Source organism: Sciurus vulgaris (genome assembly GCF_902686455.1).
Source record: "Sciurus vulgaris genome assembly, chromosome: 5".
Lineage (NCBI taxonomy): Eukaryota > Metazoa > Chordata > Mammalia > Rodentia > Sciuridae > Sciurus > Sciurus vulgaris.
In genome coordinates this window covers 21,038,760-21,065,636 of record NC_136465.1, presented here as the reverse complement: position 1 = coordinate 21,065,636, position 26,877 = coordinate 21,038,760, and the positions used below count along the sequence as shown (strand labels likewise).

General features: G+C 34.5%; 1 protein-coding gene across 7 annotated transcripts in view; it reads right to left on the bottom strand.

The window, feature by feature from the left end:
- TLL1 (tolloid like 1) overlaps nucleotides 1-26,877 on the bottom strand; it is a 205,825-nt gene that overhangs the window by 86,122 nt on the left and 92,826 nt on the right. For 5 of the 7 annotated variants that reach the window (XM_079143351.1, XM_079143345.1, XM_079143350.1 and 2 more), the window contains 5 exons: nucleotides 18,448-18,558; nucleotides 14,641-14,721; nucleotides 12,979-13,131; nucleotides 12,343-12,460; nucleotides 4,661-4,839 (listed from right to left, as the gene is read on the bottom strand). In XM_079143351.1, the coding sequence (XP_078999477.1) occupies nucleotides 4,661-4,839; nucleotides 12,343-12,460; nucleotides 12,979-13,131; nucleotides 14,641-14,721; nucleotides 18,448-18,558 (642 nt within the window). Of the gene's footprint in view, nucleotides 1-4,660; nucleotides 4,840-12,342; nucleotides 12,461-12,978; nucleotides 13,132-14,602; nucleotides 14,722-18,447; nucleotides 18,559-26,877 lie in introns of those variants that run through there. The other 2 variants (XM_079143346.1, XM_079143349.1) reach the window with 2 other exon arrangements.

The following is a 26,877-nucleotide window of genomic DNA, read 5'->3' as shown; positions in this document are numbered from 1 at the left end:
AGAACATGGGAGAGCTTTCCATCTTCTAAGGTTTTCTTTAATTCCTTCTTTAGGGTTCTGTAGTTCTCATTGTAGAGGTCTTTCACCTCTTTTGTGAGATTGATTCCCAAGTATTTTATTTCTTTCGAGGCTATTGTGAATGGGGTAGTTTTCCTAATTATTCTTTCCAAAGATTCATCACTTATGTATAAAAATGCATTAGATTTATGTGCATTGATCTTATATCCCGCTACTTTACTGAATTCACTTATGAGTTCTAAAAGTTTTCTGGTGGAATTTCCTGGTTCCTCTAAGTATATAATCATATCATCAGCAAATAGAGATAGTTTGAGTTCTTCTTTTCCTATTCATATCCCTTTAATTTCTTTGGTCTGTCTAATTGCTCTGGCTAGAGTTTCAAGGACGATATTGAATAAAAGTGGTGAAAGAAGGCATCCCTGCCTTGTTTCAGTTTTTAGGGGGGAATTCTTTCAGTTTTTCACCATTTAGAATGATATTAGCCATGGGCTTAGCGTAGATGGCCTTTACAATGTTAAGGAATGTTCCCATTATCCCTATTTTTTCTAGTGTTTTGAGCATGAAAGGGTGCTGTATTTTATCAAATGCTTTTTCTGCATCTATTGAAATAATCATGTGATTCTTGACTTTAAGTCTATTGATATGGTGAATTACATTTATTGATTTATTGATTTCCTGATGTTGAACCAACCTTGCATCCCTGGGATAAAACCCACTTGATCGTGGTGCACTATCTTTTTAATATGTTTTTGTATACGATTTGCTAAAATTTTGTTGAGAATTTTTGCATCGATGTTCATTAAGGATATTGGTCTGAAATTTTCTTTCCTCGATGTGTCTCTGTCTGGTTTAGGTATCAGGGTGATATTGGCTTCATAGAATGAGTTTGGGAGGATTCCCTCCTCTTCTATTTTATGGAATACTTTGAGAAGTATTGGAATGAGCTCTTCTTTAAAGATTTTGTAGAACTCGGCTGAGAACCCATCTGGTCCCAGACTTTTCTTTGTTGGTAGGCTTTTAATGACTTCTTCTATTTCATTACTTGAAATTGGTCTATTTAAACTCCTCGTTCAGTTTAGGCAATTCATATGTCTCTAGAAACCTGTTGATGTCTTCAAAATTTTCTATTTTGTTGGAGTATAGATTTTCAAAATAGCTTCTAATTATGTTTTGTATTTCACTCGTGTCTGTTGTGATATTTCCTTGTTCATTCTGAATTTTAGTGATTTGAGTTTTCTCTCCTCTTTGTTAGTGTGGCTAAAGGTTTATCAATTTTGTTTATTTTTTCCAAGAATCAACTGTTTATTTTGTCAATTTTTTGTATTGTTTCTTTTGTTTCAATTTCGTTGATTTCAGGTCTGAGTTTAACTATTTCCTTCTTCTACTACTTTTGGTGCTGGTCTGTTCTTCTTTTTCTAGGGCTTTGATAATTTTTTTTTTCATTGTTATTATATCTAATAGTTTTTAGTCTCAAATAACTCTTTTCATGGTAAAAAGATCAGAGTCCAAACCTGAGTTTAATCTCAATAATGTCAGAACCCAGAATCCAGGATAAGAAATAACCTGAACAAGGCAGGGATGCCCTCTTTCACCACTTCTATTCAATATCGTCCTTGAGACTCTAGCCAGAGCAATTAGACAAACCAAAGAAATTAAAGGGATACGAATTGGAAAAGAAGAACTCAAACTATTTCTGTTCACTGATGACATAATTATATATTTAGAGGAACCTGCAAATTCCACCAGAAAACTCTTAGAACTCATAAGTGAATTTAGTAAAGTAGCAGGTTACAAGATCAATGCTCATAAATCCAACGCATTTTTATACAAAAGTGATGAATCTTCAGAAAGAGAAATTAGGAAAACTACCCCATTCACAATAGCATTGAAAAAAATAAAATACTTGGGAATCAATCACACAAAAGAGGTGAAAGACCTCTACAATGAGACCTACAGAACACTAAAGAAAGAAATTAAAGAAAACCTTAGAAGATGGAAAGATCTTCCATGTTCTTGGATAGGCAGAATTAATATTGTCAAAATGGCCATACTACCTAAAGTGCTATACAGATTCAATGCAATTCCAATTAAAACCCCAAAGACGTACCTTACAGAAAAAGAGCAAGCAATTATGAAATTCATCTGGAAGAATAAGAAACCCAGAATAGCTAAAGCAATCCTTAGCATGAAGAGTGAAACAGGGGGTATTGCAATACCAGATCTTCAACTCTACTACAAAGCAATAGTAACAAAAACGGCCTGGTATCGGTACCAAAATAGAAAGGTAGACCAATGGTACAGAATACAGGACACGAACACAAACCCAAATAAATACAATTTTCTCATACTAGACAAAGGGGCCAAAAATATGCAATGGAGAAAAAATAGCCTCTTCAACAAATGGTGCTGGGAGAATTGGAAATCCATATGTAACAGAATGAAACTAAACCCATATCTCTCACCATGCATGAAACTAAACTCAAAATGGATTAAGGACCTCGGAATCAGACCAGAGACCCTGCAGATTATAGAAGAAAAAGTAGGTCCAAATCTTCACCTTGTTGGTCTAGGACCAGACTTCCTTAACAGGACTCTCATAGCACAAGAAATAAAAGCTAGAATCAACCACTGGGATAGATTCAAACTAAAAAGCTTTCTCTCAGCAAAGGAAACTATCAGCAATGCGAAGAAAGAGCCTACAGAGTGGGAGAATATCTTTGCCAATCATACTTCAGATAGAGCACTAATCTCCAGAATCTATAAAGAACTCAAAAAACTCTACTCCAAGAATTCAAATAATCCAGTCGACAAATGGGCTAAGGAAATGAATAGACACTTCACAGAAGAAGATCTACAAGCAATCAACAAACATATGGAAAAATGCTCAACATCTCTAGTAATAAGAGAAATGCAAATCAAAACCACCCTAAGATTCCATCTCACCCCAATTAGAATGGCGATTATCAAGAATACGAGCAACAACAGGTGTTGGCGAGGATGTAGGGAGAAAGGTACACTCATACATTGCTGGTGGGGCTGCAAATTAGTGCAGCCACTCTGGAAAGCAGTGTGGAGATTCCTTAGAAAACTTGGAATGGAACCACCATTTGACCCAGCTATCCCACTCCTTGGCCTATACCCAAAGGACTTAAAAATCAGCATACTACAGAGATACAGCCACATCAATGTTCATAGCTGCTGAATTCACAATAGCCAGATTGTGGAACCAATCTAGATGGCCTTCAGTTGATGAATGGATAAAGAAACTGTGATATATATATATATATATATATATACACACACACACACACACACACACACACACACACACACACAATGGAATATTACTTAGACATAAAGAATGATAAAATTATGGCATTTGCAGGCAAATGGATGAAATTGGAGAATATCATGCTAAGTGAGATAAGCCAATCTCAAAAAACCAAAGGACAAATGATATCGCTAATAAGTGGATGATGACACATAATGGGGGGTGGGAGGGGTTAGTGTTAGGGTTAGAGTTAGGGTTAGTGAGGGGGGCAAGAATGGAGGAAGGAAGGACTGTATAGAGGGAAAAGAGGGGTTGGAGGAGTAGGGGGGAAGGGAAAAATAACAGAATGAATCAAACAATATTACCCTATGTAAATTTATGATTACACAAATTGTATGCCTTGACTCCATATACAAACAGAGAAACAACATGTATCCCATTTGTTTACAATAAAAAAGAAAGAAAATGATATGGATTTAAATGTTTATAATTTAAAATTGCCCATGAACAAAGAAATGGGATCACATTTTTATTTTTGCTTATGCTAAAAATGCTTACTACCTTACAAGAAATTTCCAAACAATAGATTTTTTTTCTGGGGGTGGGGGAACAACTGAAATGTACTACTGATCTTGGGGAATGTGAAAGTTAAATAAATAAAATGTTTTACAATGATGCAATTATTATACACCAACTCTTAGAGAAAATTAGAATTTAGTTATAAATCATATTTCCACTACTAAAAATATTGAGTCTGTCTTTAGTATAGTCAAGTTTAAAAGAAAAATCTCAAATGTAGATTATCCTGAAAATGACTCATGTCACTGGAATTTTCTACAGAAATTATAAATGATAAACGCAGATTCCTGTGGTGGCAATGCCTATCATGGCAAACCCTGGGTTCTTTTTAAGTCTCTAAAACATAAATTACAGAAATAAGTCAAATAAGTTTGAATACAATAATCATTTAATAACATTAGTTTATAGTTCAATAGCTCACACCCATTCTTGAAAAAGCTCAGAAGTTTAGAAAGAAAACAGCTAGACCTTGAGAAACAAAGAATGCCTAGAAAATACACGAGATCAGTTTTTAAGAAGAAATTAAAAAGATAAAACCAGGACTGGGGTTGTGGCTCAGTGGTAGAGTACTTGCCTAGCATGCATGAGGCCCTGGGTTTGATCCTCAGAACCACATAAAAATAAAATAAGGGTATTGTGTCCACCAACAACTAAAACAAAATATTTTTAAAAAATAAAAATAAAACCACCAAGGGTGATTTCTAATCAAATAACACTTTGATTCTGCCACATAAAAAGTATTTTACATTATTTACAGAAAATAATAATTTTTAACACCCTAAAATTTCTCACCTGGCTGAATGTTTTCCCTTATGATGGTTACATGGTTGTCTCGATCTGGTCGAGTGTGCTCATGCCAAAAGCCGATCACATGGCCCAGTTCATGAACAACAATCCCAAACTTATCACAGTTCTTCCCAATAGAGATTGCCTGTGGTCCATTTCCCCGCCGACCTACGTAGGAGCAGCATCTGCAATAAAGTAGAAAGTGGAGATATTGATGGGAGAGGAAATGGACAAATTATAGTATGATGGAACTTGTGAAGAATTGTGTTGAACTATGAAGTACATTCAGAGGCAGAGCACCCTTTCATTAGCAAGTATGACCAATTTCTAGTACCCTTTTAAATTTATGTACAATAACAGTTTTAAGCTGGGCACAGTGGCACATTCCTATGATCGCAGTGATTCTGGAGGCTGAGGCAGGAGGATCACAAATTCCAGACCAGACTCAGAAACTGTCTCAAGATAAAAATAAAACGGACTGGAGATATGACTCAGTGGTATAGCAACCCTGGGTTCAATCTCCAGTCCAAAAAAAAAAAAGAAAAGAACAGAAAAACAATAAGCTTAAAGAACCAGGAAGTGGTCCCTCAGTAGACACTGTATCTGCAGCACCCAGTCTCCAAACTGAGATTTAAATTTCTATTCTTTATAAGTCACCAAGCCTATAGTATTCTCTTTTAGCATCCTGAATGGACTGGGACAACTGATGAAAAAAAAAAAAAAAAACTGACAATATTCAGTAGTTCAAAGAATTATTAGATTTATGTGATTTGTGTCTATTGTTCAGACTAATATTTGAGTGTGATTTTTTAAGTTCACTGTCTGAAAAAAATCTCCTGGACTATGAGAAAGAATGTGAAACACCCAGGAACATCTTCCTGCAAATCTTCATTGATTTATTGATATTTATAGATAGTATCAATATTTACACATTTATATATGTATGTACATACAACATTTTTCTACCCAAAATAGAAGTTCTATTTATTCATTTCTGGGGTATGTGAGCACACATGTACGCATGAGTGCATAATAGTCTGAAAGGCTCTTACCCACACACTTTATAATAAAAAACACATTGGACATCCTTTAAAACAAATTTTAAGTGATATAAAATAATAGTAGCTATGAGTAGAAATGCAAATAAAATCATATCTAAAATGTTAATCATCAGGTTTGAATTGAAATAGCTTGTCTATAGGATGTCCCTCCTACACAGCATTAGAGGACACTAAATAATCAGTCTTGAGTAGTTGGGAAATGTAGTGCACCAGACATTGTCTAACACCTTTCTGATTTATTAAATTAAAAGAAAAATTGTCAAAAATTAATTGCTCAAAGAATTAAAAGGAATTTCACTATTTTAATTTATAGGACAAGTACACTTAAGAGTTCTTTTGATTTTGCACAAGTATAAGTCCCTGTGTCAGCCTCTGTTTTTCCCAAATTATTTCTGTAGGTTTTAAGTGTTTACATATTTTAACCGAGTTAGGTGAACTCATTAGTACTCATTATGTATTAATCTATTATAACATTTAATTAAGCTTAATAAATCAGTAGCTAACAGAAATAAGAGACAACTGTGGTAGGGGAGGTGGAAATCTGAATTGTCTTTTTGTCCTGAGGAATTTTCTTTAATGTTTTAATCCATACATACTTAGTACTTATTCAGATAGTTATTTATTACGTACCCAATAAGTATTAGATATAGGAGAAAAACTTTTTTTGCAAATGTTATAGACATTTAAACTGAAGTATTTGATACCTTAGGGCAGTAGTATTGAAACTGAAATATCTGATGATTATGTAGCCACTAAATTACCCACACTGAGTCATTTCTGCTGCTTATAGTCAGAGAAGACAGTACTTTGCAAAACAAATTCTGGGAGACAGTAAAGCAATGTGGTCAATTTATTTAATCCTAAAACACCCTTTTTAGCATAATTTCATCCATAGCAATTTCCTGTAATAAGATGGGGTTTCATAATGGAAAGGAAAAATAGATTTCACACTGCCTTATTCATGAGTTATTATTTTACAGTGGTCCTGTGAAATAAGAAAAATGTGGTGCTTTGACCCCTGACTAACTAGAGGTCTTAGGGACAAAGAATTCTATACATTCGGATTAACTAAATAACTAAATATATACTTAGACAAATATTGGGCATGGAATGACAGAGTAACATGTAATTTAGAAAAATATGATTTAATCATATCCAGACATTATCTAGTTTCTAATGTAATCCAGGTTTGAAGCCATTTTCTGCAATATGGCTCTCGAATTTTTATTTTTAATCTGTGTGCCACTTTTATAGCTTGACCATTCTGTGGTCTTTCTGGTATCTCAGGAAATGCTTTTGCCATCCATAGGAAAGTCTCACCTCTCTCTCTAAGTCATAGGGAATAATCCAAGTGTACTCTCACCTATTTTCAGTTTGGTTCGGTAGACAGAAACACTTTCCTTTAAGGTAATCTTCGGGACATTCATCAAGTTGGAATTTCTTCTACTTTTTCATCTGCTATATTTCCAGTTATTTTTAGTTTAATTATTACGTGTTCTTTAAAATAACTCCTTTCTTTCTCATTTTCATCCTTTTATTTTCTATGCTAAACTCCTTAAAGAGGCCACTAAAATGTAAGGGTCCCCCATTAGAATGGGTTATTCATCAGGACAAGGACCTTCATCTCTTTGCTTCTTTGCTTCACTGATTTATCACAAGGATCTAAAGCAGTGCTGGTATACAGCTAGCCCTATTTGTTGAATATCAAGCTCAAATATCCACCCGCCTTTCTTAACTTCTTCATTTGGATAATAATAAATATTTCAGCTTATTATATTCCCAATTTTCCTCTCCAAAAAACCTGATCCACCTTCTCACTTACCCATCTCAGTTAAAGAGAGCTCCAACCTTCCAGATGCTTGGGCTGAGTAATCCCAGGATTCCTGAATCCTCCCTTTGTCACCAGCAGTCAATCCTGTTGGCTCTACCCGCAGTCTATGCCCAGAATTAATCTTCTTTTATTTCTCCATTGTTAACCCCCCTAGCCCAACCATCGAATCTCACACGGTGCACTGGAATCATTTACTAACTGAAGATTCTCTCTCTCCCTCTTCGAGCCTCTAAAACATCAAATCAGATTGTGCTATTCTGCAATAGCTCTGCGGTAAATTGTGTCAAGGCTCAAAAATATTCATTACCCTTCTCTAACAGAAGATTATATTTCCCTACTCCACTAATGCTGGGTTTGGTCATGTAGTTTGCTCTGGAAAATGTCATGGCAGTTCAAACGGTTTGTGTCATTTCTGGGGAGAGTCTTTAAGAGCCAACACATGGTTGACCATATTGTCTCTATTGCATCTGCTGGAGGAAGAACAATGTTCAGAGAGATGCTTCCCTCCTAGACTGAATATGAGAGTAACACCTCTTGAGCAGTCACAGCTCAGCAGTCACGAGCAAAGAAATACATGTCTGTTGCTCTAGACCACTGAGATCGAGGGGTCATTGTTTACCATGGTATGAATTTGCTAATCTGACTGAAACAGGTTCTTTAAAGTCTTTACAAAATATAAGAAGATCCTGAACAACTTCCATACGCAAATCTCTCCCATGCAGAGCTCCTCTCTTGCGCCTGACTGACCGCCCTGTCACCCCCTCGGCTCCAGCCATGCCTGCCTTCTTGCTCTGCCTTGAAAATGCAGACAAGCTCTTGCCATCATTTCTCCTCAGGAACTCAGTTCTCCCAGATATCCAGATGGCTCTTGACCCTAACTTTTTCAAATCTTTTGACAAATGCCACCCCCACCCCACTTTCTTTGCTTTCTTTTTTCTCTTAGAATTTATAGTTAATGGTAAGTTTTCTATTTCACTTATTTCATTTCTTCATTGCTGCCTCTCCACTCTAGAGCGTAAGCTCTATGTGCACCCAGCACTCTCTTTTCCAATCCTGTTTCTCCAGCCGGTAGAACACAGCCTGATGTATGGTGGAGCACAGTAGGTATTTCCTGAAAGAGCAGATCTCAGGTGCACAGGAGAGAGCTAAGATGCCAGCAGCAGCCAGGAAGCTTCCAGAGTAGCAGGAATGGCAGGTAGAGTGAGGGGTGAAAGATACTCTTCTTCAGAGTCATCCCTCAGCTGGTCTTTCCAATTTTCCATTAATGTGATTCTAGTTATTACCTAATAACCTTCTGATATATTCTTTCTCCTGCTTCAGTTAGCTCATCTCTGCAGAGAAGAATCTTGTCTATCACACCCCTACTATCTACAGCCTCCTCAGAGAGAAGGCCTTATGTTCAATATTAAAATCCCAACACTTACTATGGAAGTGACACAACATTGGAAGTCAATAAATATATTATAAATTAACTTATTCTAATCTGAATAACCAAATGCCACAGCATTTATTTATTTAGTGTCACAGCTCTTACGAGATAAAAGGTCCAATACTGAAGTCCAATCAGAGTGTTAGGTGTTTGACGTTCACATATCTTATTCTAGTTAGTCCTGAGTACTTTGTGTAACACCAACTTCCAAACTCCTTAATAACTGAAATACTTTTTCAGTAGATTTAAAGGTATCATCACCATAGCAAAAGAATACTAAACAGCCTCAGCAACTTAGTGAGACCCTTTCTCAAAGTAAAGAAGTGAAAGGGTTGGGGATGTGGCTCAGTGGTTAACCACCCCTGGGTTCAATACCTAGTTAATAATAATAATAATAATAATAATAATAATAAACTATTTTTATAAATCATCAGTAATAATTCTGTTAAATTGAGAAGTCACAAAATGGTTGAAATGATTAGTAAGACAATGATAAATTCTTACACAAAGTATCATCCCTCCTATTATTGAAAAAATAACAAAGGGCCATCTTTAAAATGGTAGCTTCAAAACAAACCATCAAAAGGAAACATTACTGCTATAAAATCCATAAGTGAATATATATATATTACTATGAAAAAGTCAGATTTCAGGAGTGTAATTACAGATTTAAGCATGTTTGGGCAATTCACAACTTCAATTTTCATGTGGTTGAAATAATTGACATACATATATGTTTTTCATATTCCTTTAAATGCTTAATTTTTTTCAATATAAGCAATAAATTCTTAGACTCTTTTGTTGTGAGAAATATGAACAAAGTGCTCAGATGATATTCAAATTGTTGATTCTACCATGATTCCTGCATGGAAAGCAAAGTGTGGGTTCCAGAAGGACAAGGAGGTCAGTGACCTGCCCTAGTCCTTGACAGACAGACATTTGAGCAAGCTCTGGTGATGTACGGGTTACCGTTGCAGACAGAACAGAATCCCAGTATGGGAACTTCAGAGATAAGTAAGAGGGAAAGATGGGAGAGATTCCCACTGAGGAAAAGGTGAGGTAGGGACATTCTACACTGCAAAAATATCATGACCAAAAACACGAAGACATGATTGTGAACGGAAAACAGAGTTTGGCAGAGGAAGCCATGAAATGGGAAATTCTGAAAATAAATAAAACAAAATTTATGTAAATGTGAACTCATTGGAAATGAAAATTGAGTAATAAAGTAATTAGTGATCAGTACTTTGAATGTATCTGATAGTATTTAAGAGTGGGAAGGAAGAAAGATTTATTGATCTGAAACTAATATGCATTTAAAAATAAGTACACTGAGCTATGTCTAGTTCAATTAAAAAATCAGAAGGAAGGGAGGACAGACAAGCTTCAGAACTTTTAAATGTTAAATAAATACAAAGAACTAAGAGGAATTTCAAATGTAACCAAACTTTATATAGCTAAAATGAGAAGGGAACATTGCTTAATTATTAAACATTCTTTACTAATAATTTATGGCAGTATCCAAATATACCTAGAAAGATAATGATGTATAAGTTTCTCAATGTCACTTGTCTCGAACCAAAAATGAAATATGTTACTTGTTTAAGTTAAATTATCTTCTAGGAAAATATGCAAAACAAAGATAATATAATAGGCCTCACTCCAAGACCTTCCTTGTGAAATTATATATGACCCACAAAATGCATATCTTTAGGGTCAGAACTATTTTATCCAACAAAACCTTTATTTTGATCTCCTTACATGAACTACAGGGGATATTCAAATCACTGTAGAAGTTAGAGAAAACTCTTTTTTCTAGACAAATTTCTGCTAACAAATGTAAAAATAATAAAACAAACAGAATTAGAAAGCATTATTTTGCAAAAGTAGGGACATTTACAATGGGAGGACCTGGGAGCTACCACTTGAATCCTCTGATCAATCACTGAATCTGCTGATCAATCGCTAAATCCTAGGGTCAGTCACTAATGTGGTCACAGGTGGCAGGTCCACCTACATGTGACTCCTGTCATGATGCAATACGAAGTAGCACAGTATTCTTAAATTTAACCAAAAGTTTTAGATATAAATTCCAATTTATTGAAAACACAGTAGAGAAGAGTTTGAAAACTTACACAATAAAAGGACTTAAAGTACACAAGGTTGCTTGGAGAACTGCTATTACTGTACTTTGGCTGGATTATAGGATTTGTGGAGAGATGCGGAGACAGAATGGAAGTTGTGGTGAGTTTATGAAATTCCTTAAAAGTCCTATCAAGGAATTTGGATTTTATTTTCAGGCCAGTATTTCCCAAAATGCTCTGAGATATCATAGTGTGATCTTCACTTTTAAAAAGGTAAGTGTTCTTCTAATATAAAGTTTAGAAAACATATTCAAATAGTTGAATATTAATAATGTTCACTGGAGCCGGGTAGGTGGCACACACCTGTAATCCTAGCAGCTCAGGAGACTGAGGCTGAAGGATCCCAAGTCCAAACCAGACTCAGCACCTTAGTGAGGCCCTAAGAAATTCATAAAGTCCTTTTCTATAAGTAACATGTATATAAAATGTTATATATAATATATATATATATATTTATATATATATATATATATGGCTCATGGGTTAAGTGTCCATGGGTACCAAAATAATAATAATAATAATAATAATAATAATAATAATAATAATGTTCATTGGCACACTGCTGTAGAAATATCTATTAAAATATAGCATAGCATTTTCACAATTTACAAAAGTCTTTTTAAATTTTTTATTAGTGCATTGTTATACATAATACTGGTGTTCATTTTGACTTAATTATATAAGCACAGAATATATTATTTTTGAGAAAGCAATTGTTATCCTGTAAGAAGAAAATCTGTAAAACTGTGGGAGGGAATATCTAAGAATCTCAGAAAAGTGTAGAATCTTGCTCTGACCAATATGTTTAGAAAGTAATTCTAGTTTGGCAGCAAATTGGTGAGGCAAGACAGGAGAATACATAGAATAGCCCAGGCATGAGATGCTGAAGATGTGAGCAAGCTGGTTCACTGACAGGGGACAGAGGTGGAAACACAGATTTCAGAGGAAGCACAACAGAATCACAAGTTTGCTGAAGTTCTTAACATGGACGAGTGTATGTCAGCAGTGCCATTGTTAGAAGGTGGTGTGGTGGAGGAGGAACTTGCCCTCCAGGCACAAAATTCTGTGGTTACAGAATACACTCATCTAATGTGCAGTATTTTCTTATGTAAAACTCAGACTTTCTCATGGACAGAGTTCAATGTAAATACTAAGAAACAAATCCTACTTATGAATTTTTAATTCTTTTCCACCTGAACTGAAATCATTCCGTTTCTACTTACCCACACGGCCTATAGGTGAATACAATGTAACTCTCTTCATCACCTCTTTCAATGAAAGTCACACAGGTGTGCTTTTCCCAGTGCCTCATGGCCTGCTTGAACATGGCTCGCTGGCTGCCTGGAAAAAATGGCATGACTTTAATAACAACTGTATCCACACCAGGGAGGAGCGCTTTGTGCTAGCTTCTCCGTCCTGAGCTCGGCGAGCAATTCAGAATGCCATTGCTATCACTAAACAAAGAATACTAGCTTAGAGCACCCAGATGAGTCATTGTTAAGAATCGACACTCACTTTATAATCAGAAGGTTAAGGCTCCCTATCTCTACAAATATGTGTGTACAAGGCTCTATAGATGGTGTATACATTCTTCCTGTCAGTTGAAGAGAGATCAGCTTCCAGATTTAATGGGCACATTTGAAGCTCAGTTTAAAAATCAGAACATTCCTCTAGACTCTTAAAGATACTTTTTTTCAAGTTCAGAGATATTCTAAGCAAGTAACCTGGGTTAAGGGAGTGTTTTTCCAAGTTTGATTGAATGCTATGTTTGCTCTATTCATATCCTATAAAAATGCACACTTAATCTGCATGGTAGTTTTTGTTTCTTTATCAAAGCAGACACTCTGGGAATATCTTACCAGTAAAGTTGCCTCCTATAACATAAGGAATAACACCCCCAGGCCATATTCTTTCAGTTCTGGATGTAGCCGCTCTGGGAACTCGATTTTTCTCATTTGGCCCTGAGAATTTTAGAGGTACTTTTCCCTTCACTGTGGTGTTTTGCTCCAAGCCTGCAGTGACATTTAAAACATTCTGTGAAACAGAAGTCCTCTGTCAGGGAATCATTTACCTCTTAAAGGACAAAAGTTGAAATGTCTTATTTACATATTTGAATAAATATGCCTGAAGTCAAAAATCATTACAAAAAAAAAAAAACTTTAGTTATATTACATAGCTTAGAAAAGCACTAAAATATTTAAGTATTTCATGTCCAGATACTATTTCTTAATGCTCAATGAATGAATTTTGAAGAATTTTCATTCAACAGCATAGGGTAGGTGGAATTCACAGAGGCTTATAAGCCACAGAAAAAATGGTTTTATATTTTCTATTTTACTAGTTCACTACCAATTCTCCCAAAAATGATTAAATAGATATTGTTTAATAAAATCATACGGTATTCAATACTCTTCTTATTCTGGCTAAATCCCTCATAATTTAAATCAAAATTAATATTCTATAATATGGTCTAAAATTATGAATATTACATTGTATGATAGTTAACAAAATAACATGAAGACAGATGTGGTCTTGACCCCTTAGGACAATAGGCCATCTCCATTCCAGTTCCTGTGAATTCATCTCCAGATATCAGCAAGACTCAGAGGTCAGAACTTCAAGAGCAGGCCAATATAAAATGCATTCTATTCTGGAGCAGCTTCCAAGTCCAGTGTTACTTTTCTTGGCTACTTTCATAATAATTTTAGTAGCTATTTCATTTTTCATAAATCTGCATGATTATTCTTTTATATTTATCTCTCATTATTGATACAAATGCTTTCCCACTAAATTATATTTTGACATAACAAGTATTGAATGCATGCTCCCTGTAACTATGTCCTTAACTTGTCTGCTATTAAACTGTCCTGGGGCAAATCCATCTTTGCTTAGAAAAAATGGTTCCTTGAAAGTACTTCAAGAATTTAATTATTAACTCATCGATTTAAGAGATGTTAGGATATACGCATGAATAAAGGACTTTTAAAAATACTAAAATCCATAAATAATGTTTAATAAACTCAATCCTATAAATATTTACTAATTATGAAACCAGAAAGCATTTTCCCTGAATGTTGTAATATATGTTTAATGTTCAAAACACATCACCTTTTCAATATAAGAAATTAGTTTGTCAATTTAAGTGACTTATTTAAAAAGAAATAGTTGTGATATTTTTCCATTTGATTCAAACTGACATAGCTTTTTGATCTATTAAAATATCTCGGTGTGATACTCAACTGACTAGAAATAAGTACCAACAAAATAAATACCTAATACATTTTAAATAGAAGCTTAAAATAGGTTAAAAGAACATTTCAGATTTTCCCAAATTAAATTCTAAAATCCTTGTATCTCAGATTGGCTGACAAAATTAAAATGAAGAAAGGACTCTTTCTCAGCATATATCCTTTACAAACTTCATGTCATAATGGCACACTGATTTTATAAACTGAACTTCTATGAGTATAATATTTACTGTACATCAAGTCAAGCGTCTGCAACTTTAAACATTGATATACCAGAGCCAATTCTTCTTATCCTGTCTATAAGTTGATAGAGGGCCCCTCGTTTCTTTGACATACCATGGTCTCCAAGTCCACCTTAAAGAATACAAGAAAACAACTGAGTTAGATTCAATGTACTTTCAAGTTCTTGCCAATAAACAACAGTAAAATGCTACTAGTAATATGCTAGTAATGTTTCTCTTTAGACATCTTTTTTTGATCTTAAAGTGTTGGAGTTATGAATATCCATGAATCTTTGTGTAGGGTAAAAATTTTACAGCATCAAATGTTGGTAATTAAAAATAAGGAGGTGGGGGGTTGAGAGAGCAATCTGAATGACTTTATTTGGACATCATGACTACTGATTCATCTATTGATAATTTGAAATATTTTTCTTCACTGTGACCTTGACATCACATACTGTTACATGGAATAACAGCAAATTGTTCTGCTCTACTGATTGCATTTCAGTTATTTCCCCTATGCAAACTGGATATTTTCAAATGCCAGATATAAAATGGAAATGAAAATATTAGAGGATCTAACTGGTAGCACATTTTGTTCCACAGTCTTGATAACTTTTGAAAACTTTTGAAAAGCATAATACATTTTATAATATACTTAACTTCATTTTTTTAAAATGTGGTTTTAAAAAATTTAGATTCTCTGATTATTAAAAATAATTAATTTTATCTTGGAATAAACTTGGAATTAGAAGAAAGGCACAAGAATCTAAACTGATGCTCAATTGCAAATGCATTCTATTATAATTTGTCATTTGCAAAATTTATAAAAATATCTAAAATTTATTTAAAAGCAAAAGGAAGAGGAGAGGAAAGGACTAAGTAAACATATCTTTTAAAAAAATTACCAACAAAGACTTCAAAAGGTAGATTTCTGTCCTAAGTCAGAAAGCAGAGCTTTTGAGAAAAATCCATGTCCCTACATTCTCAATTCAGGGTTTTCATAAAATGCAGCCCCCAATTTTTTCCCATATTTCTCCTAATCTCCTTGAATTTTAACAGACAAATAAAAAAAGAGGCATACTGAGCAAACAACCAATACAACCACTAATAACATCAGAACCCATGCTAATGAATTTGTACCACTGAGCATCTAAGGTTCACAGAGGCTAAGAAAGACAGGCAGAAGAAATTCATGAAGTCTGCAAACTAAGGTCAGACTTCGTACAATTTCCTTCCAATATCAATTCTCCTTTGAAATTAATTAATATTGAATATAATAGCCTAGGCTAGAGCTTAAAATACAATAATAATAACATTTTCTACCATATAAGTTTCTTAAAGGAAAAATCAAGTAAGTCCTTATATGGCAAATAAGTCACAGTGCTTGTTCACTGAGACATAATCTGCCTAATTATTTGCATGACATGGTCACATTTTTTGCTATGCGTCTTGAGAAAAATTTTTGAAATTTCTTCACTGAACATTTTAGAAAGATGAGGTCATACTGAAATGTATTCATTCTTAAGCAGTTACGAGAAGCATTTTCCTCAAAGTATGGCATCTATGGGCTTAAAATGACCCTTAGGTAGTAATTGTATTTATATTAGATAGACCTAAAGTACATGTAAATAGATTTCTAAAGGGTCTTTTGTGAGCAAAAAGAAATTTCTTTGTTAATATGAAGACAATCATAGGGATTAGAGTTACTATAGAATTGTAAAAACATTTGAAGACAAAGGCAATAATGTCTTGAATAATATTTTAAACAATTTTTAATAATTTTATAGCAAGTGAAATAAAATTCTGCATAAATAGCTTATTGACATAGAAAAAAGGAAAATGGTTATTTCTCACATATTCATAAACAATGAAAATATACAAATTAAATATTTCTGGGAAAAATCGAAAGTTTAAAATTTGATTGGAAATGCATCTAACTTAGTACAAATTATTTAACAAGAAAGAAAAAAGGGAATAAAAATAAAATAAGATATAGGATATTTCACATTGTTTGAAATTCACCCAAATAGTGCAAGTTACTACTACATTTTCAAAAGTGTATACCTTTCATATATGCATTTATAAATATTTTTATTATTAACAGTATGTTTTAGTCTGCAAATTTACTATTATTATTTCTTACAACTACACAATCTCAGAGTTTAACTCTAAATGAAATAACAAAATTAAATCATTGTAATAAAATTTTTTTAATCACATAGAATTAATTAATGGCTCCAAAATAATGGAAGACCTAAAAAAAATGAAAATTTAAATACAAATTTAATTTAAAAAAATTAAAAATTTAAAAAATTTAAATTTAAAGCAAATGAAAATTTCAATACATGCTGAAAATACAACATAGAATAAATTTAGAATATTGCTAAGTGATGCCATTGTTCTACTGTCCAGACTAAATCACCTCCATGGCAGTGTTAAGTGGGATACAGCAGCTGGAAAATCTGCCAGTGGACACGTTGAACAGGAATATTCTATCTATGATATTCCCCCCATCGGTGCATATTTCAGAAAAGACTGTCACTATATCTAACAAAGGTCATAAATACTATTCTTAAATAGTATGTGCTATTATTTTAAACAAATTCCTTAGGGTTAATTTATATATTTCTTGTTTTAAATAATTTTCTTAAATGTGATAATGGTATTTTCACAACATAGGACAAAGTCCTTATTCTTAGAAAGTGTTAACTATCTTACATTGTGTTTTATATAGATCATACATATTTTCTGCAATTAATTTTCAAAATGTTTTGTACATATTTATACATGTATGTGCACGCACAGAGCAAATATGATAAACTATTAACAACTATTGAATCTATGACCTGTACTGTATTAATGTTCCTTGCACTATCCTATTGACTTTTTCATGTTTGAAATTTGCCACAATAAAAAAGTTATAAAAGCAGTAAATTGGGCAAAGAGATATTGATTCACATTAAAAAGTCTTAGATCTAATATATATTTGTCTACTAGGTATCAGAAAGGAACAATGTATTTGATTTCCATGGAAAAGAAAATAAAAATAATAAAGAAATGGGAAAGCAAGGAGATAAAAAGGATGACGTCAAATACATTTTTTTAGCTGTCAATACAAAAAGAAACTCTATTCTTTTAATGGAAATTTTCTCCAAAATAGAACACAGAATAAAAATCTTACCAGGAAAAAATAACCAATTTTTAAATTTTAATAAAAATATTTTAATATGAGTACTGAAGTAATTTTTTATAGAGTTCACTTCTTGTATTGGCATAATTCAAATGTTAAAATAACTAAAATTGAAATTGTCTCTTGGGGTTTTCAAAAAAGTTATATAAAAAGTTCACATATCCATACCAGCAAACACATAAGTTTTTCTAAACAAGCTTCTATATAATTACTCTAAGAATAATTTACTTTGAAACTGAATAATCAAGTGGAAGCAACAGAATATAATGCTCAAGAGTATGAAATTTGTCCTAGAAGAATTGAATTTTGTTACTGACTCAGCCGCTTCCTGACTATGTGACAATAAGAAAGCTAAAACATTCTTCTAAACTTCAATCTCTTCATTTGTAAATTATAATCACTTTCAACCCTCATGGGTTTGTTAAGAGGTTAAAAAGTTAATATCTGCAAAGCACTTAAACCATGCCTGGCACATAGTAAAGAACACAATAAGTTTGCTTAATAAAATGAAAACTCTAAATAAATCCAAATTTCTAAAAACACTAATTTCTGTGCAAGAAATCAAAGTTGATCCATGGCACACTAAATATGACCCAAAAAATATTCATTGCATTTCAAGAGTATGTTTTCTTCAAAATGAACAAAAATTTACTCAAATAGTCATACCTGTGGTATGTCCAAGTTTTCCGAAGGGGTTCTGTGTCAGGTCAATTGTCCTATCTATTTGAAAGATATTTAAGTCTTCATCATCTAAGGCAATATCGCCCCAAAATACAGCTAAAAAAGAAAACTTGAATTAAAATGTAAAATATTTCAGGGTGAAACCAATGTAAACAAAGCTAATTAGAAAAACATAGCTAAAGTAATCTTAACTGAATGTATGTGAGAGTATAAATATGCATCACATATTAGAAGAAGATGAGCCCATTTTTTTTTACTTTGTTGTTTGTGAAGAGTGGAGGAGTTTCTTTGATTAACTGATTTATGGGAAGTCCTAAAGAAAGCAAAATTGAAAATCATGAGCTAACCTGCAAACAAGTGAAACTCTGATAAGAATAACCACATCTTCTGTGGATGGATACCTGTGGCCTGCTGTAGTTCTTCACTAACAAATAGAAGGAGTAGTAACAATTAAACCATGTGCTATGATAACTTCATAAAATAAGGTACAATCAAGACAATAGGATATTGTTCTATTATAGCAACTCATCACATTTCATAAATTTATGATGTATTTTTCTAAAGATGGTATTGCCTTTGAGTCTCTGTAAAATGGATATATTACTACCAAAAATAATACCTAAGTTAATATTTATTTGGGCAACAGCTAGGTACCAGGGCTTGATTTTTACAGAGAAATAGAATATGGTTCATATTTTCAGAAGTTTCAAAATCATTACTACAAGCTGGAAAAAACTCTTAACTATAAAATGCTTCATGATACTTAATAAACAAAGCTCTAGAGCATGGTAAGATAATGGATAGTTGTTTATAACAAAAATGCAAATTTCTCTTTCAAGGTCAGAAATATACACTAACATAAGAATGAGGTAGCCTCCTTGTTTATTTAAGTTCAAACTAACCCACTTGATCCCTTAGTACTGCCAGATGTCATAATACAATAACTTTAGGGAACATGGCAAACTTGAGAGAAAATATAAATTGAACGTGACATTGTAAGGAGATGGAAAATGGCAGACTTGAGGAAGGCTACATTTCTAGTTGCTCTGTGACTCAGGAATCAAGCACCAGGAATATTGCTTCTCAGAGAGGTGGGCGAAAGGGGAAATTCACTAAAAAACTTAATATCAGATAGTCAGAGTCTCTTGGAGACTCAGAAATCCAGGTGCATTGAACAAAGAACAAGAAAGGATACCCTGGAGCCAAGCTGGTCATGGCAGCAGCAGCGGAAGAAGTACTGGTTCTCCCACAAGGGAGAAGTGATACAGAGAGAAACACAAAAGACAAATTTGTCATGGAGAAACCTGTAGATCACGAAAGCAGCCTCAGTGTAGCTGAGGGAGAGACTGCACAGTGAACTAGTGTTTGAAAAGTGCTCTGTGTCTCAAATAGGCAGCAGAGAGGTGAGACAGGGAGCTCCATCTTCAAGGTGAAAAGGCCACATCTCTACTTGCTACTGTGGGAGTTCAGGAGATTGTAGCAAAGTGCCATACTGTCCAGGAAAGCACCTACATGTGGACCAGGGTGTACCTTGCAGAATGTGAGTGAAACAGGTACAAAGAAGATTGTACCCAGAAAGATTCAAGTCAGAGGAAATGCAACTTGCTTTCACTTTGAGTCTCACAGCTCATGTGACCAGCTGAAGACACTGGGAAACTGAACAGGTGAGCATGAATACACTCATGTTCTAAACTTGTGCAGGCCGTATTCTTAGGCAATGAAGCATGAGACCTTTGGAGAGTTGATTTCCTGCCTCGTGAGTAAGTTCTTGGGAGACTTCTGAGATCTAGACTCCCAGTGGAGATTTGCATCTTTCCAGTCCTAGGGATGTGTTGATCTTATCTCTCCAGAGCAAATTCCACCAACAAAGGCCCTAAGGACTGATTAGAGATAATCCCCAGCCAAAAGAACATCCCACTTAGAACTCTGCAGAAGTCCCACCCTGGGAGTGCCAGCATCTGGTCTGTCTGTACAAAACTCCAAATGACAATACTTCCCATTCCATACTACCTGTAGCAAAAAGGGAAGCTGAGAACTATTTCAGCCAGCTTCAGGAATCAAGCACCAGGAGTACTGTCACTCCAACTGGCAACTTGATGAGCAACAAAACAGAGGAAGGGGTTAACAACACCCAGACCTTGGTGTTCTCTCCCTCTCCAATCCTCTCTTGTGGAACATAACTTAAGAAAAAAAAAATGGAAAGAATAGTTGCCCAGAGGTAGTGACCATCCATTCCCATCAACAGATTTGACTACCTTAGTGGAGACAATTCTTTCAGTTTCTTATGAACAATCTTTTTTTTTTTCTTTTTTCTTTCTTCTATTCCCACCTCCTTCTCTCTTCTTGCTGTGCTGCTGATTGGTTTGTGGAGATATATATATATATATATATATATATATATATATATGCTGTTATAGTTTGGATGTGAGATGTCCCCCAAAAGCTCACATGTGATCACATGTGAGACAACACATGAAGGTTCAGAGGAGAAATGATTGAGTTGTAAGAGTCTTAACCCAATCAGTGAATTAGTCCCTGATGGGATTAATTGAAGTGGTAGAGTGTGGCTGGGTATATATTGGGGTGTGGCTTTGGGGTATATATTTTGTATCTGGAGAGTGGAGACTCTGTCTGCCTCCAGATGATGTGAGTTGCTTCCCTCTGCCATGTTCTTCCGCCATGATGTTCTGCCTCACCTTGAGTCCCAAGGAATGGAGCTGCCTGCTATGGACTAAGACCTCTGAAACCATGAGCCCTCAAACAAACCTTTCCTCCTCTATAATTGTGCTGGTCAGATCATGTAGTTACAGCAGCAAAAAAACTGACTAAAACATATGCATATATGTATTGCTGCTTTTTCTTTCATTTTAGCACTTTTTATGATAGTTTTTCCTATGTCTTGAGGGTTAGCATTTTTGTTTGTTTGAATTTTATTTGTTTTTACTTACTTGTTTCTTTTTCTTGCCTTTCTTCTCCCATTTACCACCAAATTTTCTTTCTCTTTCCTTTACTTTGCTTTTTTCATGTGTGTGTGTTTTCCTGCTTCTTTAATGTTGTTACTTGTTACATCTCCTCTGCATTCTCTCTGATCGCATTTTGACCATCATAAGCACTTTTAGTTTTCTATCATGTTGTCTTTTCACTTAATAAACTGTATTTTTACAATTCTTTAGAATTCTTTAGTGTATATAACTCTTTCCCCACCATTAAGGTACTATAATTATTAGTACTGTGGATGGCATAGTTGACACCTACTGTTTATCAGATTTAGTTCATGGTTATGTATTGTTTTAGCTGTTAGCAATTGCTGACCTCACCATTCCTCTTTTTGTGGTAATTAGTGTTTTAGATGTCATAGTAGGTATCATTTATTTAAATGTAGTATAACATTTTCTCCAGCTGTCCCCTTTTCTGTGAGGTGCTGACAATCTACAGGAACACTGCAAGTTCACAGGGTAGAGACTCTACTACTGAGCTAAACCCAACCAGGAAATAGCTCTCCTTGATCCACACAGGAATAAACCATGCTCAAACTTAAATGATACCTTAACACAATGTATAGAAGAAACAAAACCCACAAATCAATGACCAGGTCCCAAGCAGGAATGGATAGGGTGTCCTTCAGATATCCACTTTAACAGCAAAAAACAGAAATAAATAACACACAGGCTGTGGATACCACACCTATGAGTGGTCTCAACATATATCACAACATCACTAGGAAAGAGAAGACTGTGCCTTAAAAGAACCACATGTAAGAGTGGAAGAGAAATCCATACCAACAGATGTGGAACACCCAACACAGGAATAAAAGAAATATGAAAAATAAGAGAACACAAGATCTCATAAAGTTTATAATTCACCAGCAACTGACTCCAAAGATATTAAAGTGAATAAAACATCACATAAAAATCAGACAAAAAATAAATCAGGATTCATCCAAGATGGCAGAATAGAGGAGGTCGCATTCCTGGCTGCTCCATGGAGTAAAACCAAGAAAGCAGATAGGCAGCTTCTCTGCAATGTGGGTGAAAAACAACAACAAAATAAAGTGTTGGGGGGACTTTGCTGGAACTCAAAACTGGACATTCAAAGCAGACCAGGGACACAGGAGGTTGGATATAATAAAATAAGAAAAAAGTCCTCAGTGGAACAACTGCTGCTGCAGCTAAGCTGGAAACAGCCAAAGCAGTCCTTCTGTGAGCATAGCAGAGGGAGAAGTGAATTAAAGGAACCCACATTTTGGGGAAGACTGAAGATGCACCTGGGGATAGAGCATTCAGTGACCAAGGACATTCCCTAAGAAACCTGAAAGATGTGCTGCACGATATCCATGTGCAGCAAAAGAAACCACCATCTCTCCAGGCAGCTTGTGGAGGATAAAGGAAGAAACCATTCTGCAGTCTCCAGGCAGGGACCAGCAGCCAAGGAAGCTGATTCCTGGCAACCCCATGTTTGGTTGGAAATACAGGCCCAGTAAAGACATACTGCATGACATAGAGAATGTCTAAGTGACCAGGAGAAAATCAAACGTGGAAAGAGGTTTACACAGGGGACAACTGGTCCCGGAAACCCACCAGGCTTTACCACTCCAGCTCCAATTCACCTATTTGCAGGACCAGCTTGGAAAGAAGCATCTGGCCTGGAACTTGGAAGGGTGGGGGCAGGAGAGATTGTTTGAAGGCTGAACCCAAGACCAGGAAATGAGGGGTCCACAGTGACATAAAGGACCAATAATTGGCTCCCCATCACAAGAGTGAAACCCAGGGGACATCCCTGGGGTAAAGTCTTCCAGCATGGACCAGCAAATACTGGACACTGGAGGTGCACTGATTTAAAATTTCCAAGCCAACTGGCATTCAGCAAAGAGCCTGGAACTCACTTAAGCCTAAAGCCTGCCTGCAGTTTGCCTACGAGATTACCTTTCTCACTCCAGCAATCCAGAGGGTGGAACATCACGCTCCAGAAGATCCCACCTGAAACTGCTGAGAAGAGAAGCTGAGAATCTTTTGCACTCCAATGGTAAGAATTCTTTAACTTTTCATCAAGATTTTTTAAATTCTTTTTCTCTGTTCAATAGTGACCTTGATGGTACATGGGCATTTATACAGTGTCACATTTTTTCTCATTTCTGGCATTTTTGAAGCCAGTTATTTTTCATGGATTAGTTTTTTATGAACTAGAATAGTTGATTAGTACATTTTAGTTTCATTATGTACTTTTATTTTTACTTTAAAAATTTATATATATATTTTTATACCACCTGTTTGCCTTGATTCTCTCTTTTCTTCTGCTAACAGCCAATCTCTATTGTTTTCTCTTTCACTATTCCTTTAATCTTTTCTTTCTGTGTTCTCTCCCCATCCTTCATAGCCATCACATCCTATATCACTTCTGTTCTCTCCCTGTCCACCATTTGAAATTATAAACCCTTTTGCAAACTTGCTTTTTTTTATTATAGGCAATAACTGTTCATATCATTTCTGTTTATTATGATAATTAACATTGTAGACATCATAGTAGGAAGTATTTGGTTTAATGCTGTACGTTGCCAGCATTGGTTGTTGTTAGGACTTATCTCCCCCAAAAAGTGAGGTATTAGAAACCTTTGGGGACACTCTAAATTCACAGCGTAAAAACTCTACTGCCTCAGATCCATACTGTTATATTGGTAGACACACAAACAATACGAAAAAGCAAGGAAACAAACTGCCCAAAGCAAACCAAGATACTTCATTAATAGAATCCATTGACAACCCAGTGGACAAAATGTCAGAGAAGGACTTTAGAATATACATAGTTGAAGTGATCTGCAAAGTAAAGGATGACAAAAAATGAAATCAAAAAGAAAATACAGGAAGTGGAAAGCAGGTATTCTGAAAAAAAAAAAAGCAGAAATCCTTGAAATGAAGGAAATAATAAAGCAATTAGCAATTCAATAGAAAGCATCACCAATACACTAGATCAGTGGGAAGACAAAACCTAAGATAATAAAGACAAAATATATAATCTTGAAAATACAGTTGACCACAGAGAGATGTTAAGAAACCATAAACAGAATTTCCAAGAATTATGGGATAATATGGAAATACCAAATTTAAGGACTGGGTCTGTAGCTCAGTGGGAGAGTGCCTAACATATGTGAGGAATTGGGTGCAATTCTTAACACTGCATTAAAAAATAAATAATTAAAATAAAGGCATATGGACCATCTACAACTACAAATTTTTTTAAAAAACACCAAATTTAAGATTATCAGGATAGCTGAAGGTACACAGAAATACAAATCAAAGGAATGCTTAATCTTTTAAATGAAATAATACCAGAAAGTTTTCCAAACCTAAAGAATGAAATGGAAAATAAGACATAATAGTCTTACAGGACCCCAAATGTACAAAATTACAACACACCCACATCAAGTCATGTTCTAATGAAAATGCCTAGCATACAGAATAAGGATAAAATTTTAAAGGCTACAAGGGAAAAATATCAGTGTACAAATAGGGGGAAACTAATTCATATCTCAACTGATTTCTCAACCCAGACGCTCAAAGCTAGGAGATCCTGGAATAATATACCAAGCTCTGAAAGAAAATGGATGCCAACCAAGAATCCTATATCCAGCAAAATTAAGCCTCAGATTTGAAGATGAAATAAAAACCTTCCAGGATAAACAAAAATTAAAATAATTTGCAAATGGAAAGCCTGAACTACAGAATATTCTCAACAAAAGAAGAGGGGAGGAGGAGGGGACAGGAGAAGGAAAGATAATGGAATGAGACAAATATCATTACCCTATGTACATGTATGATTACACAAAAGGTGTATCTATCCAGTGTATACAACCATAGAAATAAAAAGTTGTGCCCCATTTGTGTACAATGAATCAAAATGCATTCTGTAAAATTAAAAAAAAATTAAATATTCCATGAAGATGAAATTTTTTAGAAAGTGAAAACCAGTGAAGGAAGGAACTACACTAATGGAAGAGTCAATCAAAGTATAAACTAATTCAAATTAAAAACTGAAAATAAACCAAAATGATCAGGAATGCGAATCGTATATCAATAATAACCTTGAACATTAATAGTGTAAACTCATCAATAAAAATACAGACTGGTGAATTAGATTAAAAAACCAGACCCAACCATATGCTATCTCCAAGAGACTCATTCATAGGCAAAGACATCCACATACTGAAGGTGAAAGGACAGGAAAAAATATATAACTCACATGGAGTGTGTAAACAAGCAGGGGTTTCCATCCTTAGATAAAGTGGATGTCAAGCTAAAGTCAAGCAGAAGGGACAAAGAAGGACATTTCATACTTCTTAAGGGAATCATAAATCAACAAGACATAACAATTATAAATATATATGCCCTAAACAATGGAACATCTATGTACATCAAACAAACCCATCTCAATTTCAAGAATCAAATAGACCACAACACAATAATACTGGGTAACTTTAACACACCTCTCTCACTACTAGATAGATCCTACAAACAAAACTAAACAAAGGAACTGTAATACAATCAATAGTTTAGACTTAACAGACATATATTGAGTATTTCACCCATCAAGGAGCAAATATACTTTCTTCTCAGCAGCATATGAACCCTTCTCTAAAATAGACCATATCTTATGCCACAAAATAACTCTTAGAAAATACAAAAAAAAAAAAACCTAGAGATAATACCCTGCATTCTATCAGATGAAAATGGAATGAAATTAGAAATCAATGATAATATCAAAAGTAGAAGGTACTGTAACACCCAGAGACTAAATATTTTGCTATTGAATGACAAATGGATAGCAAAAGAGAAGAAATTGGGGTTAAAATTTAAAAAAATACTTAGAGGTAAATAAGAATAGTGACACTACATATCAAAATCTCTGGGATGGGCTAGGGATACAGCTCAGTTGGTAGAGTGCTTGCCTTGCAAGCACAGGGCCCTGAGTTCAATCCCCCCAGCACTTAAAAAAAATAAAAAAGAAGAAGAAGAACACATCAACACCAGAAGCAGTGGAAGACAGGAAGTCATTAAAATCAGAGCTGAAATCAATGAAATCGAAACAAAAGAAACAATTCAAAAACTTGGCAAAACAAAAAGTTGGTTCTTTAAAAAAATAAAATTGATAAACCTTTAGCCTCACTAATAGAGAGAAAACTAAAATTACTACAACTCATGGTGAAAAAGGAAATATCATAATGAACACTATTGAAATACAGAAGATAATAAGAAACTATTTTGCAAATTTATACTCCAATATAATAAAAAATCTTGAAGACACTAACAAATTTCTAGAGACCTATGACCTAGTGAAACTGAATCAGAAGGATATACACAATTTAAACAGATCATTCTCAAGCAATAAAATAGAAAACACCATCAAAAACCTAAAAAATAAGAA